Source organism: Helianthus annuus, chromosome 3 (assembly GCF_002127325.2).
Source record: "Helianthus annuus cultivar XRQ/B chromosome 3, HanXRQr2.0-SUNRISE, whole genome shotgun sequence".
Taxonomy (NCBI): domain Eukaryota; kingdom Viridiplantae; phylum Streptophyta; class Magnoliopsida; order Asterales; family Asteraceae; genus Helianthus; species Helianthus annuus.
In genome coordinates, this window is record NC_035435.2 from 157,329,336 (window position 1) to 157,344,474 (window position 15,139).

The following is a 15,139-nucleotide window of genomic DNA, read 5'->3' on the forward strand; positions in this document are numbered from 1 at the left end:
AATATAAATAAGTTTACTTTTTGTTGAAAATATTTTACCAACGGATTACCGAGAGTAAGTCCGTTGGTAATATCTTAAACTTTCACTCGTTAAACAGCCTAGCCTGTGATAGTGTATGCTCCATCTAAGAAGACTATCCTCGGAGAAGATCTATAAGTAATCCCTCGCTAAACAATCCGTTGGTGACTTCACTCGGTAGTCCGCTAGAAACCAAATTATTCACGCCCATGTTACCGACGAATCAGTTGTTTAGTAGTGATTGTTTTATGTTATACCTTAACCATTAATTTAGAGCGGTTTCAAGTTTCAACCAACATAATGTGAAAGCTTACCAATGGCTGCATAAAATACAAGGGACCAGCATTTTCAGCAGGCCAATGACCATCATCGGCCTGCAAGGCCGCAAAGAAATTAACCGCTCTCTTCAATGTGGCTGTAGCTTTTTCATACGATATTTCTTCACCGTCCTCTATTTTCACTTGGGCTATCGTTTGTTCAAATTGCTTCTCTTTTAGAAACTGCATAATACCAATATACAACATATTACTAATACATTCATAACCAAGAAATAACAACTTGTATGAAGCAGGGACTGTGATCACCTGCAACCGCCAAAGAAGATCACTGTTAGGCTTAACTTCATGTCTATGTTTCCAGAAATGATCACGAGCTTGTTCCACCTCAGCACGTTCTTCTGGACTTCCATAATTCGGATCGAACTCCCATATTTGCCTCCCGACAAAGTTGTTTGTGCTATACAGGTTTGGGTTATTGCCCCCTTCTGCTATCTCCAGTCTCCACATCTTTCTGTAAGTTGATACACTCAACAAAACACTTGATTCAAGTGAAGTTTGCTGGAGTATATTGTTTTTAAGGTGATAGTTATATATTCATTAGGTGATTACATATACACACCCTCATTATCATCGATATTTATTATTCAGAAAATTCAATACATACAATTAATTCCCACATGTCTAATTTATAAACCTTTTCAATATGTAAACCTTTTCAATAATGTCAGACTTTAATAGATGTCAAAATCTTGCATATTTACTACATGTGGTCCAAAAATGATTTCTTTTTTATGCAAGGTGCCATAGATTTATATCATTATATGTAATCTCATAATTTTTGTCTGTTTGAAATGGGTTTATATAAATTATGTCGTAAGTTTCTGCAAATCATTTTGGATTTATATGCAAACTAGGTTAGAACCCCGTGTATTACACGGGTTTACTAAATGTAATTTTATATACTAAATAATAAAAATAATATATCCTTAAAAATAATTTTATATACTAAATAATAAAAATAATATATCCTTAAAAAATTCGTGTATTGTATGGATTTAACAAATGTAATTTATATACCAAATAATAAAAAAAAAGGTTATCTTTTTAAAAATCTTGTGTAATACATGGGTTAAATAAATGTAACTTTGTATAATAAATAATAAAAAAAGTTATTTTTTTTTAAAACCCTATGTATTACACGGGTTAAATAAACCTAATAATATGTACCAAATAAGAAAAAAAAGTTATATCATAAAAAAACTAAAGATAATATATTAATACAAAGTTTAGTTTTCGTAATAATAAGAAAAAATTATATCATAAAAAACAAACGATTTCGTTATAGGGAAGCATTATGTTCCAAAATGGCTAATGAAAAAACTTACTTATATGAAAAATATATCTATCTATAAAGACACCAAGTACCTATGCTTAATATGTTTAAGTTTTTTTAAAAGATATGGAAACTTATGAATGCACTATACGTTAAACACAAAAAGTAACATTCGCCATTGAAAAAATTAATAAAGAGAGTGAATCAACATAATAGTATGGATAGATTAGGATCTATTTTGTGTAATTTAGAAGTAAAGTTATTATAACATTCGTCATTGAATTAATTAATAAAGAGTAAGTAAATCAACATAATATACAATATACGGTAGAAAAAATTAAACAAAAGGAAGGATATTAAAATTAGAAATAAAAAAAAATTGAGAATTAATTTTGTTGACCACATTGACACAATTCATTTCCAATGAAGATTTCTCCAAATAAAGTGTCGATCCAATCGCTTGTCAGTTGAATCCTTTATCCTAATATTTAATAAATAATTCAAAACCCAATTCCAATGTTAGATAAAGTTTGAATGGAAGATTTAAAAATTTTAATGGATTAAATTATCTTTAAATCATTAGGCAACAAACAACCATGAATTATTCAAATATTGAACAAAAGATATTATCACACTTAAATAATATTTATAAAAAACTTTTTTAATCAGATCAGGAGTCATTTGTTTAGGTAGCCTTGTTGATTGACACGTGTTCTCAAAGAGGTTTCTTTTATTAAACTACAAGGTATGGTGATGGACCATCCTTGGAGGATGATCCGCCACGTAGGCGCCACGTCACATTCCTCCCTAAGATGGTCCATCCTCCAAAACTAGAGGGCATGGTAGGATGGTCATAGTCATAGTCCTCCACCACTTTTTATGTTTTTTTTTATTTTTTTTAGTATTCTATTTTTTTTAACATTTAACAAATATACTAACAAAATATTTTCATTAATATTAAACCCACATTACATAAACATAAAAAAAACACAAACTTAAAAAAAAGCCAATACCTTGAACCAAAACCCCTCACCCGATTGGTTATTACCTATAAAAAACAAACAAAATATATAAAGTGTGTTAACATAATAATAAACAAAAGTAAAAAACCTACTGTTAAAAAAAAATTTAAACCTACTAATAAAGTAAAAAACCTACCGTGTAGCAAAAAAAATAAGAGTAAATTTCAAAGTTCGTCCTTTATGTATGTCTAATATATCAAAGTATGTCCTTTATCTTTAATAAGCTCAGAAAACATCCTTAATGTTTGAAAAACCAATCAGGTTATGTCCTTTACCCTAAACCTTGTTTGTTTTCCCAGTTAAGTCAGGTCACATGTGAAGCACATGAGGGCATTAATGTCATTCTACCTACCAATATATATATATACACCCACACATACATACAGAACACACACACTCTCATCTTTCTCTCTGCTCTCTCTCTCTCTACTACCACCACCACCACCACCCCACCACCACCACCACCACCACCACCACCACCGCAAAACACAACCTGCAACAATACACCTCCGACTAACACCACTTCAGCCCATCACTTCATCTCAAAAACCCAATTCCATACATACTAACCCAAAACCTGGTAAAGCCCAATACACAATTTGTGCACCGGATAATACAGTTGGGCTTCTCCGTCGTCACTACATAAAGCCCGGCCCAATAATTTCACTACAGGAAAAAGTACCTCCCGGCGGCGGGTCAAACGACTCTCCGTCATCTAAAACCCTAACCCTAACCCTAACCAAAACCTTCAACCAATGGCCGGAGGTCGATTCCGCGAGCTCTTAAACAAATACGGCAAGGTCGCTCTCGGCGTCCACCTCTCCGTCTCCGCCGCAAGCATCACCGGCCTCTACATCGCCATTAAAAACAACCTCGACGTTGAATCGGCGTTAGAAAAGGTCCGATTTAAGCAGCTGGAATCGATCCTCGAAAAAGTCGGTATGGCTGGACCTAAAGAAGAAGAATTAGACGCTGATATTTCAAATCCGGAATCGAAGGAGAGGAATCAGACGGCGGAGCTGGTGGCGTCGAGCGGCGGAGCGTTGGCGCTGGTGGTTCTGTGTAATAAGGCTCTGTTTCCGGTCAAAACCCGTAATGGAAAAAGCCCATCACTTCATCTCAAAAACCCAATTCCATACATACTAACCCAAAACCTCCGAGAGTGTGTGTGTTCTGTATGTATGTGTGGGTGTGTATATATATTGGTAGGTAGAATGACATTAATGCCCTCATGTGCTTCACATGTGACCTGATTTAACTGGGAAAACAAACAAGGTTTAGGGTAAAGGACATAACCTGATTGGTTTTTCAAACATTAAGGATGTTTTCTGAGCTTATTAAAGATAAAGGACATACTTTGATATATTAGACATACATAAAGGACGAACTTTGAAATTTACTCTTAAAATAAATAAATAAAACTTAAACTACAAAACCTACTGTCGGGTAAGAAAAAAAAATTTAAACTTTAAAAAATGCAAACTTTAAAAAATGTAAACTTTAAAAAATGTAAACTTTAAAAAAATTACGAACCTTTTGTCGGGTTGTCAGAAGTGCCAATGAAAGCCTTGGCTAAGGCTTCTTCTTCGATTGGTGTCCACTTAGTCGTCTTCGGTTTCGACGGTTGATCACCAATCACCTGCTTGCCTTTGTTTCGTTTTCCTTTCCCTGTAGGCGGTTGGGTTTCGGGAACAATCTCCACATCGTCTTCGGGTTCGGATTGGGTCGGGATCGGTTGAGGTTGAACGGGTGGTGTGGGGATCGGTTGAGGTTGAACGGGTGGGAAGTTCCAAGCACCCCGCATCATCATTTGTTGAAGGGCTTGATTTTGGGAGATTTGAGCGAATTGGTTTGGCGAGTGTTGGAATGAAGCAAACGCGTTCGATGAATATTGCGATAATTGGTTCGGTTCTAGCGTCGGATAATATCCCGGAACCGAGAAAACATTAGGTTGGGTCGGATTGTTGGGAGTATTCGGGTTGTTCGGAGTGTTCGGGTTGTCCGGGTTGTTGAACGGATCCATGAAAAAGTGTAAAAAGGTTTATAGTGGAAGAAGGTTTATAAAATAGTGGAAGAAGGTTTATAAAAATTATGTGAGAAAGAGATGAAATTTTGGGGTTAATTTGGTGATTGGAAGTGAAAATGGAAGGTAAATATATATATTTAAAAAATTTGACCGTTTGGAATTATTCAAAAAATGGAAATTCTTTTTTTTTAACGGTCGAATAATTTATTGTGGCCCCACTTTTTTGGTCCGTCTCCAACGGCGAAGAACAGACGGAGAAGACGCGACGTGCCGGGGGCGGCACGGTATTTGGTGCGGCGCCGGACCGCGACGGTGTGGGAACGTCCCCATACCGTGTAGCCTTATATGTATAGATCTCTATGATTTTATTGCTAATCTTGGCTTCATTTCCCAAGAATTTTGGGCAATACAATTTTTATTTTATTTTATTTTATTGTTTACCGGCAAAATAAATGTTAAGTCCTGATTTAGAACGTAGGTATAGGTTTTGAAAATGATTTTACTCTCCTAGGCAAGGTGGATGGACAATGCAATTGAATGTGTATGGCCATTTGTGTTTAGGAGTACATGTAATCTTATTTTTTGAACAATTTTTATTTACAATTAAATACCATAAAACGTTACGCTTAAGATGGACAGGTCGGGACATTCACAAGATGAAGCCATGGGATGAAGCGGGTACCATGGGAACACTACCACAACAACCATTGGTTCAGCTTATGGTAAAGATTCAATGTTGTATTTATTTATTGTCGTATTGGATGAAGACGTGACACAATGTTATTGAATGGTGGACTAAAATGGGTGGTGAGGGTTGAAATGTGTCTATTTTCAATTTAAATGCCAAACATATAACTCATATTAATATTTTCTAATGCCTATTTTTTTCATGATTGGACTTGTTATGATGAGGGTTGCTCGAGTGTTGTGGACTCATGATCATTTTGGGCTGGACTCATTGCTGTTTTGGGCTTATTATATTCTTGAGGAGTTGATGGGCTAAAGGGCTGATGGATTTAGGGCTGCCTATGACTTGATGTTGCTGTTGCTATATAAAGGCTCATTGTGTTAAGTTGAGAGGAGAGATCATCCAGAATTATCTACACACTTCGATTAGGGAATCTTGAGTCTGTCTTTGTTATTCTTCTTAGCCATGTGCGTCTTTGGTTAAGCTCACAGATTAGTTAACATATTTTGTAATCTGTGACTAGAAATAGATGGTTGTGACAATGAGTTAACGGATATTTAGTTAACCCACAACACATAGTCTTAGACGGGCTCCTCCGACGGTCTTGTATGTATTGTTGTATGGGCTTGGTCTCAAAACCATGTCGCTTGTCAAAGGCAGGAGATAAGATTGGTGGCTTTGCACCGGGTTTCTCGATGGTCCATTTTACTCAAAACCAGTTTTCAATTTAACAAATCATTTGGTTTTCAAAGATAATGGATTTTACGTAAAGTAGTAATAAGACCCACAGGCGATGCATCACGGGCCCGTTGCAAACACCGAATGAATTAGTCCAACTAGAAAGGTGTGTTTATTAGAAGAGAGCGAGGGAAAAGCAAAGTTGCAAACACCGAGTGTTGCGACAGTGAGTTCAACTAGAAAGGTGTCCCATCCTTAGGGTGGAAGGGGTGGTTACCCCACCCCCTTAACCCAATAAACCCACACACATAGCCAATAGAAATATACCAACTCAAATGAACCCAAGAAACCCTTTAAACCCACACAAAAATGTTGGAATATGATTGGTTAACCCTTTTTTTGTTAGGTGAATTTCATTAGAACCAAGCTAACCTCAGAACAAGGCGGCCAACAAAACAACACATCACATAACTACAAATTTACACCAATTTTTCCATGTAAACGATTTAACTTTCGACCTATTCGTAAACCATAAAAAACCTACCGCTTTTATTTCGCTTATAATATCTTCGACTCTAGCCACTTTGTTGTTGAATCTCACCCGTTTTCTAGCTCTCCAAATGCTCCAACATCCACTCCTCGTTATCCCTTTGAAAGCCTCTTTTTTGATACCTTTTAAACCCACATGCTCATGTATGTCTAACAAGTCTTTGAACGCGAAAAAGAACAAGTTTGAGACCCTACACCATCTGCTTATATGAGCCCACACTACTGATGCAATATAACAAGAGGAGAGGATATGATCAACCGATTCCTCCCCTCCTCTACACAACGAACATGTTGAGTCTTCCACATCAATGTTCCTTTTCTTCAAAGCATCCAAAGTTGCAATCTTATTCATATCAACCTTCCATATGAATATATTGCATTTCAACGGAAGCCATTTACATCCATGAAGGGGTATGGTCCCAGATCTCGCGTCAGCATCGACCGCGAGTGACCATTACCCTTATCAAAACCCCCACCAGCTAACAACCTACTTGTGCCCATGCGAGAACGCGTCGGCACAAGGGTTGAATCCAATCTATCTAGTAACGAAGGAGGACTTACATGGAACATGAGAACGGTAGAGTGATGCGACATAGCATCACATCTGGTGTATGAAAACGGAAGTATTCACAGCGATGCGGCCTCGCACCGCGTCCAGTGAACACTTCTATCAATACAAGAAAGCCTTACCTTAGGCATAGAAGAAGATGAACATAACGGTGCGGCTGGCACCGCACCATATGGGCATTTTCGTCACGACAAGGGATGCAGGCAAATAGTCTCCGCGGACGACGATGCGGCCAGCACCGCATCTCGCGTATTTCTTGATCACAAGTAGGAGACGCGGTAACCTCAGACGTTACCGCATGCAGCGATGCGGCTTGCACCGCATCCTATGCACTCAACAAGTGGGACTGACACCACAGTGCAAGTGGCACCAATGGCAGTTACATGTCAGAGCTACGTAAGCAATGGACTGACGTGGTGTAACCTCCACAACCGACAAGCCTGACACACCTGCAAAGGTGCAGCACGTCGTCAGTCCATCCATCATCCTCCTCCTTCACTCCTCGGCTATAAATACCAACCCCAAACCAGGTTTGAGGTATCTCTTCACAACTCTCTCACTACTACTACTATCTTACTTTGCTTCTCAAGCAAACTACTGATTCTCACGCCGGAGAGTGGTAACAAGGAGCACCCCCCCACCCCATCCTCCTTGTTACGAGTCACGGCTTGTTTCCTTGTGCAGGAGATCAACCACCGGTGATCCAGCCAGCGATCCTCGAGAGGAAGGGATTAACCCTTCTTGACGAGACCAGTGTGTTAACCCTGCCCGGTTAACCATTGTTTCAACATTGGCGCCCACCGCTACTCTTAGCATTTTCTCATCTATCCTTTTCCCTCTCTCAAGATCATGACTGATCACCAAAACAACACTGCGGATAACCCAAATCCCCCAATCCCACCTCCGGTAGGGGTCAATGCCTCGACCTCCCAACCTGGACACATCGGCACGTCCACACAAAGGGGTCCCTCCTTTACGTTTGGACATGACTTATCACAGTTCGCATCTATGATCCCACCAGGCATGGACGTTCATACCTGGTACGAGCAGCAGGCAGCCCTGCTGACAGCAACATACAACCGCGCTTGTGCGGAAGCGCATATACAAGTTGGGCCTACCCCAGCACCGCACACCCCTGCTGACCGTATTTTACAATACGAAGGCAGGGTACATTCACGTCCGGCTTCAAGAAGCCGACGTGAAGACCGCGGATCGTCTTACTGTTCGGTCCGCACCCTCAACGAGGACGATTCCTCGTACGGGTCCCACACCAGAGGACCAGTGCATACCCGCCTTGGCCCCCATGGCGAGGACAGGAGGCGATCAACCTCCCGACGCGGCCCAGGCATTCAGAGCCGATTGGGCCCACTACCATACACCGAAGGGTATGGTCATACCGACCCTGACGACCATACCTACCGCGGGGATTCACATGACACCAGCAGCAGACCGGGAGGACGCAACTATGTTCCTCCCAGTCACCCCCGCAACACATACCTCAGGGCGGCTAAGCGCCCTGCGAATGAACCATAGAGGCCAAAGGCAGCGGCCGAAAATTCCAAATTCGGCCCGCGGATCGCCAACGCCCAGGTCACCACGACAAAGTTCCCATTCAACGTTGGGAAATACAGTGGTTCGACCGACCCGGACGACCACATGAACATCTTCATGGGCGCGGGCATCAACGGCCAGTGGGATGAACCCACTTGGTGTAATTTTTTCCCCCAGACCCTTACGGGCCTGGCGAGGGCATGGTTCGATTCTTTGCCAGTGGGATCACTGGATTCATTCGAGGACTTGCGTACCAAGTTCCTCGCCCATTTTAGCCAGCAGCGACGCCACGAACGTGATTCGTTGGACGTCATGAACATCTGGCGAAGGGACGACGAATCCCTCGAGGCATTCGTCGTCCGTTACAATAAAGAGTGCCTGGAGATAGGTGACGTGGCAGACCAGATGCCACGAAACCACTTCATCCGGGCCGTCAAAGACAGAGAGATGATCATGACTATCTCTGGCAAGGAGGGCTTGCCCAAAAAATGGGAGGATGTCATGACCGCGGTCAAGACATACGCCCAGACACAGCGGTCACTCGAACCGCACGTGGCAAAGGCAAAGCCCCAAGCCGAAACATCCCACCAAGGGTCCAAGCGTAACAATAAACGCAACCGGGACGTTGGAAATCGTGATATTTCCAAACCGTATTTCCCGCGAACCAACCCGTTCGACCCAAGGAACTACAACCCCGCCCGAGACAGTCGGGCGTCAAAAAAAGATTCTCGGGACCGCAACTGGACCGAGATCACCATGTCGCCAAGTGAGGTCCTCCTTGCGGACCCACAGTTCTTGCGACCGGCCCAACCAATGAAGTTCAAGAAAAATCAGGACCTCACACTCTACTGTGAGTACCACAAGGACTCGGGCCACACCACCAACAACTGCATCAGTCTCCGGCTGGAGATTAAGCGGGCCTTAAAGGAGGGGAAACTGCAACACCTTTTGCCAGGTGGGCAAAAACCCACCAAGCGCATCACCCCTCATGGCGAAGGTACCTCCTCCGGGAAGAAAACCATGTACGTGGCTTCCACCCACATGATCCACGGAGGGAAAGGTAGGCCACGCAAAGCGGCGAGAAGGCCGGACAATGACTGGAAAGACGAGCAAGTCGTCTTTCCAAAAGTCCGAGGCGGACCGCGCGATAGGCGCGCCATCGTTATTTCAGGCCAACTGGCACACTACTGCACCGAGCGTCTATTCATCGACCCGGGCAGTACATCTGATATAATCTACGAACAATGCTTCAACCAGTTCGACCAGGAGGACAAAGATCGGTTGCAAGCGGTAGATTACCCGTTGGCCGGGTTCGCAGGGGAAACTGTCTTTCCCCTGGGCCAGATTAATTTTCCTGTGCGTCTTTCCAACGGAAGACACACAAGAACAGAAGAGGTAAACTTCATGGTTTTACCTCACACCTCCAGATATGACGTACTCCTCGGGAGAGAATCCCAAGGAGATTTCAATATGATTACATCCGTCCCCCACTCTGCGGTCGGTTTCCCAACCGAATCGGGGGTCGCGATAATCTATGCCCGCAGGGACGTCATGATGTCGGACGAAATACGTCCGACCAAGGTCGCAAGGCCCACTCCCAACGACCAACCAGAAAAATGGGTTCTCAACGCGAGATACCCAGAACAAAAGGTCACATTGGGTCACGCCTTGTCCCCAGCCACCAAAGCGCACCTGAAGCAACTTCTCTTCAGTAACCAAGACATCTTCGCGTGGACACCCGCAGACATGACCGGGGTCCCACGTGATATTGCGCAACATCACTTGAATACCTTGCCAGGTATTAACCCAGTGATCCAAGGCCAACGCCACCTTGGGTCAGCTAAAAATCAGGCGATGCAAGAGCAGATCGAAGAACTGCTCTCCGCAGGCATCCTGCGGGAAGTCAAATACCAGACTTGGTTATCCAACCCAGTCATGGTAGAGAAACCTTCCGGGGGCTGGCGCATGTGCGTCGATTACAAAGACCTTAACAAAGCCTGCCCCAAGGATTGTTACGCGCTTCCAGAAATCGACGAAAAAGTCGATAATCTCGCACCATTCAGGTGGAAGTGTTTCCTCGATTGCTACAAAGGGTACCATCAAGTACAAATGGCAATCGAGGATGAAGACAAAACGGCATTCCGGACTCCCACCGGAAATTACTGTTATACAAAGATGCCGTTTGGGTTGCGCAACGCGGGCTCAACATATCAAAAGCTGATGAACGACACTTTCCGCGGCCAAATAAGCAAAAGTGTCGAAATCTACATGGACGAACTAGTCGTCATGAGCATGGAGGAAGATACCATGCTCACAGACATTGAAAGAACATTCCAGACTCTGCGAAGCGTTAACATAAAGCTCAATCCAGGGAAATGCTCGTTTGGAATGGAAGAAGGCAAATTCCTTGGGTTCATCGTGACTAAAGATGGATTCAAGGTAAACCTGGAGAAAGTCCAGGCGATCGAGCGCATGCCATCGCCATCATCGATGAAAGATATGCAACGGCTAGCCAGCAGACTAGCGGCACTCAACAGATTCTTAGCCAACCATGCAGCTAAGTCTTATCCTTTCATCAAGACCCTGCGGAGCTGTTCAAAGAAAGAACAATTCCAGTGGACCGCAGAGGCTGAAAAGGCCTTCCGGGAAATGAAGGAGTGTTTGATACAACTCCCAACTCTAACCGCACCACGCAAGGATGAGCCACTCATATTATACCTATCCGCCGCGGACAACGCGGTGGGTGCGGTATTGATAGTGGAGCGAGAGGGGGTTCAAACACCCATCTATTACATCAGCAAGATGCTCAACGACCCAGAGACGAGATACTCAATAATGGAGAAGTTGGTGCTAGCATTAGTGCACGCTTCAAGACGGTTGCGACGCTACTTCGTAAACCACGTCATCACAGTGCTAACCAATTATAGGATCGACCCGATCCTATCCAAACCTGACATCTCTGGGAGGTTAGCAAAATGGGCAATCGAGCTGGGCGCGCACACGATACACTATAAACCGCGCCCCGCGATTAAAGGCCAGATCTTAGTTGATTTCGCCGCCGAAGTACCGGTGAATCGCATCCAAGAATGCGAAGAAGCACAAACTCCTGCACCAACGCCATCCTCCTCAGAAACATGGGCACTATTCACCGATGGTGCCTCCAACGAGGAAGGTGCGGGTGCAGGTCTGCGACTCGTCAGCCCTGACGGCCAAGAGCTTACATATGCAATCCGCCTCGATTTCAAAAGCACAAACAACGAGGCAGAATATGAGGCCCTGTAAGCGGGGCTACGTTTGGCAGTCAAAATCGGCGTGCAACATCTGGAAGCACACGTCGACTCTTTGTTAGTTGCAGGCCAAATACGCGGCGACTATGCCGCAAAAGGGGATATCATGATCCTCTACCTCGAGCAAGCCCTGCAACTAATATCCAAATTCGCTTCGTTCAATATTCGCCATATTAATCGAAGCGAAAACAAGTCCGCAGATGCACTATCAAAACTTGCATCTACCAGCTTCCAACACTTGGCAAAGGAGATACGCATCGAAATTCTGCAAAATCCCTCGGTACCCCTACGCCAAGTCAATATCATTCAATACGGCACAACATCATGGATGACACTTATTATCGCATATCTACAATCAGGTGTGACTCCCGAAAGCAAGTCAGAGGAACGTAAGTTGCAACACAAAGCGTGCCACTATCAAATGGGAGACGGTATCTTATACCGAAAGTCATACCTCGGGCCACTCCTGCGATGCGTCAACCCACAGGATGCCACATACCTCATCCGAGAGATACACGAGGGCATATGTGGCATACATGCTGGACCGCGCATGGTAGTGGCCAAAATCATGAATGCCGGGTATTACTGGCCCGTCATGCACCTAGACGCTGTCAAAGAGTTGCGCAAATGGATTGACTGTCAACGTCATGCTCCAAAAACCTTGCGGCCAAAGAACAACATAGTCCCCGTCACAACCGCATGGCCCTTTCAGAAATGGGCAATTGACGTTGTGGGACCCTTCCCTGACGCTCCGGGTGCGGTCAAATTTATCATAGTAGCGGTCGATTACTTCACAAAATGGGTAGAAGCAAAACCGCTCACCTCAACCACTGCTATGATAACAAGAAAGTTCATTTGGGAACACATCATCTGCCGTTTCGGTTTACCAATGTGCATTGTCACCGATAACGGCACCAACTTCGCTGCCGACGAATTTCAAAAATGGCTAGAAGAACTACATATTGAGCACATATTCTCATCAGTCGCACACCCGCAAGGGAACGGCCAAGTTGAGAGTATCAATAAAAGCCTAGTCGAAGGGATCAAGGCACGGTTGGGAACGGCCAGGCGTGGCTGGGTCGATGAACTCCCAAGTATCTTATGGGCTCACCGTACAAGCCCAAAAACAAGCAACGGGGAGACACCTTTCAGCCTAGTCTACGGTTCAGAAGCGGTGATCCCCGCGGAAGTAGGTCTCCCATCTCCTAGAATGTTGGCTATTGAAAAACTAGACAACAACACAGAACACAGGATCGATTTGGACCTCTTGGAAGAAAGGCGCGAAAACGCTGCCATCAACGAGGCCAAATATAAATCCAAACTTGAAAAGTACTACAACACGCGCGTCCGCGTTTGTACTTTCAACCCAGGAGACTACGTCCTACGCGACAATGAGGCATCTAATGCCGAGCGCCCAGGCAAACTTGCCCCCAAGTGGGAAGGACCCTACCTCATCAAAGAGGTCTTAGGGAAAGGCGCGTACAAATTACAAACGCTAGAAGGCGAACCTATCGCACGAACATGGAATGCACAACAGCTTCGACGCTGTTATATGTAAGCCTTGTTCTTACATTTCTCTATGTAACCTATCGGGCCGCAGGCCATTGGCAAATAAATAAATAAACAATTTTATACATTATTGTTTGTTACTACTATTACAAATGCGTGTTCCACTTTACGGTATCCCAAAAACAGATTGGCAAAATCTTCATTCGCGATACCCATACAAAGTGGTAACCACACACAAATATTGTAATAGGCCAGCAGAAGGCAAAAAGACTTGCATATTTATCCGGCCGGATAAACAAGTTTTTTGTTAACACTTAACACAATTCCTGAGCCCAAAAAGGCAAACAATGGAATTGACGCGTACTCATACGACAAAGGTATGGAGTACACTTGACCCCATTCACAAATGGGTAGAGTTCCGGATATATAAGCTTTTACAAAGCTTACACAATTCTAAAACCCTAACGGGGTAAATAACAGAATTGACGCGTACTCATACGACAAAAGTATAGAGTATACTTGACCCCATTCACAAATGGGTAAAGTTCCGCATACATACGTTCAAACATGCAAGAAGTAAAAACACTTGTACAAATTGAACAAAAAACTTTATATTCAAAAAATTCAAGCACCCACGTGATGCTTAATGGATTTACATAAAGTTCCTATTCTATACAAGAGGGAAACAAAAAGGAGGCACACTAGCCAACCTAAACCCTATTTTGTACCGCTGGTTCCCGCACCTCCTTCGGCACCACCAGCGGGATCTTCCTCTTCCGCATCAGGATAAAGCATCCGCAGGCGATCAACATAGTCCGCAGCCTCTAAACAATTGTCCAGTTCCTCTACACAAGAGAGGGACGTATCATAAAAGCAGGCTACGGCCGCGTTCAGGTGAGCTTCGGTATCCACGTCCCGAAAGCCGGATCGCTCTTCGATAACACCGCCTATAGACATGACGTTCATATGGGAAATACAGCGGTTATAACCGGCTTTAAAACCAGCGTCACGAGCACGCTGCTTGACCAAGTCCAAGCCAGCTGCGGTCTCAGGGGCATCCATGATAGCCTCAGCAATCTGCAATAAAAGGATCATAAGTCTCGGATGCTAATCCAAGCAAATATAAAGGCAACGGATACTTACACGCGCGATACCGTGAGTCCGCAACCACTCACGGTCAGCCTTCAACTGGTCCATAGAGGACGCCAAGGCATCCTTGGCCTCAACAGCGGCATCAGCCCGCTCTTCCGCAACCGACACGCGGGCAGTAAGGTCTTTAACCGCGACCTCCCGGGCCTGAACCTCAGCCTGTCAAAAAACAGAAAACAGGTTACTCGATAAACATTTTCAAAACAATGAAGGAAACATACAACAGAGGTAACGAAACATACCTGAAGGCTGGCAACAACCCTACCCAAGCGGGTACGCTCCGCGTTCGCCTCTTCCAGAGCCTTCGAAGTGCGGTTTTCCCTCTCTTTGGCCTCATCAAGGGCCTTCGCAGAACGGGCCCCCGTTTCCTTGGCCTCTTCCAGCGCCTTAATAGCCAAGGCCTCTGCTTGCTGCGTTTTAACCGCAATGGCCTCAGCTGCAGCTTTTTCTTTGCCCAAGGCAACGTTCGCTGCCTTGGCGTTC

The 15,139-nt window shown here is 44.0% G+C and overlaps 2 protein-coding genes across 2 annotated transcripts; one reads left to right on the forward strand and one right to left on the reverse strand.

The window, feature by feature from the left end:
* Positions 1-208: 208 nt before the first annotated feature.
* LOC110930249 (shionone synthase-like) lies at positions 209-815 on the reverse strand. Its single transcript, XM_022173527.2, has 2 exons — positions 603-815; positions 209-518 (listed from the first exon to the last, which is right to left on the reverse strand). Exons 1-2 carry the CDS (start codon positions 801-803, stop codon positions 300-302), a joined length of 420 nt encoding a protein of 139 aa, XP_022029219.1. The 5' UTR covers positions 804-815; the 3' UTR covers positions 209-299.
* A 2,560-nt stretch (positions 816-3,375) lies between these two features.
* LOC118490543 lies at positions 3,376-3,904 on the forward strand. Its single transcript, XM_035988238.1, has 2 exons — positions 3,376-3,743; positions 3,861-3,904. Exons 1-2 carry the CDS (start codon positions 3,407-3,409, stop codon positions 3,902-3,904), a joined length of 381 nt encoding a protein of 126 aa, XP_035844131.1. The 5' UTR covers positions 3,376-3,406.
* Positions 3,905-15,139: the final 11,235 nt, after the last annotated feature.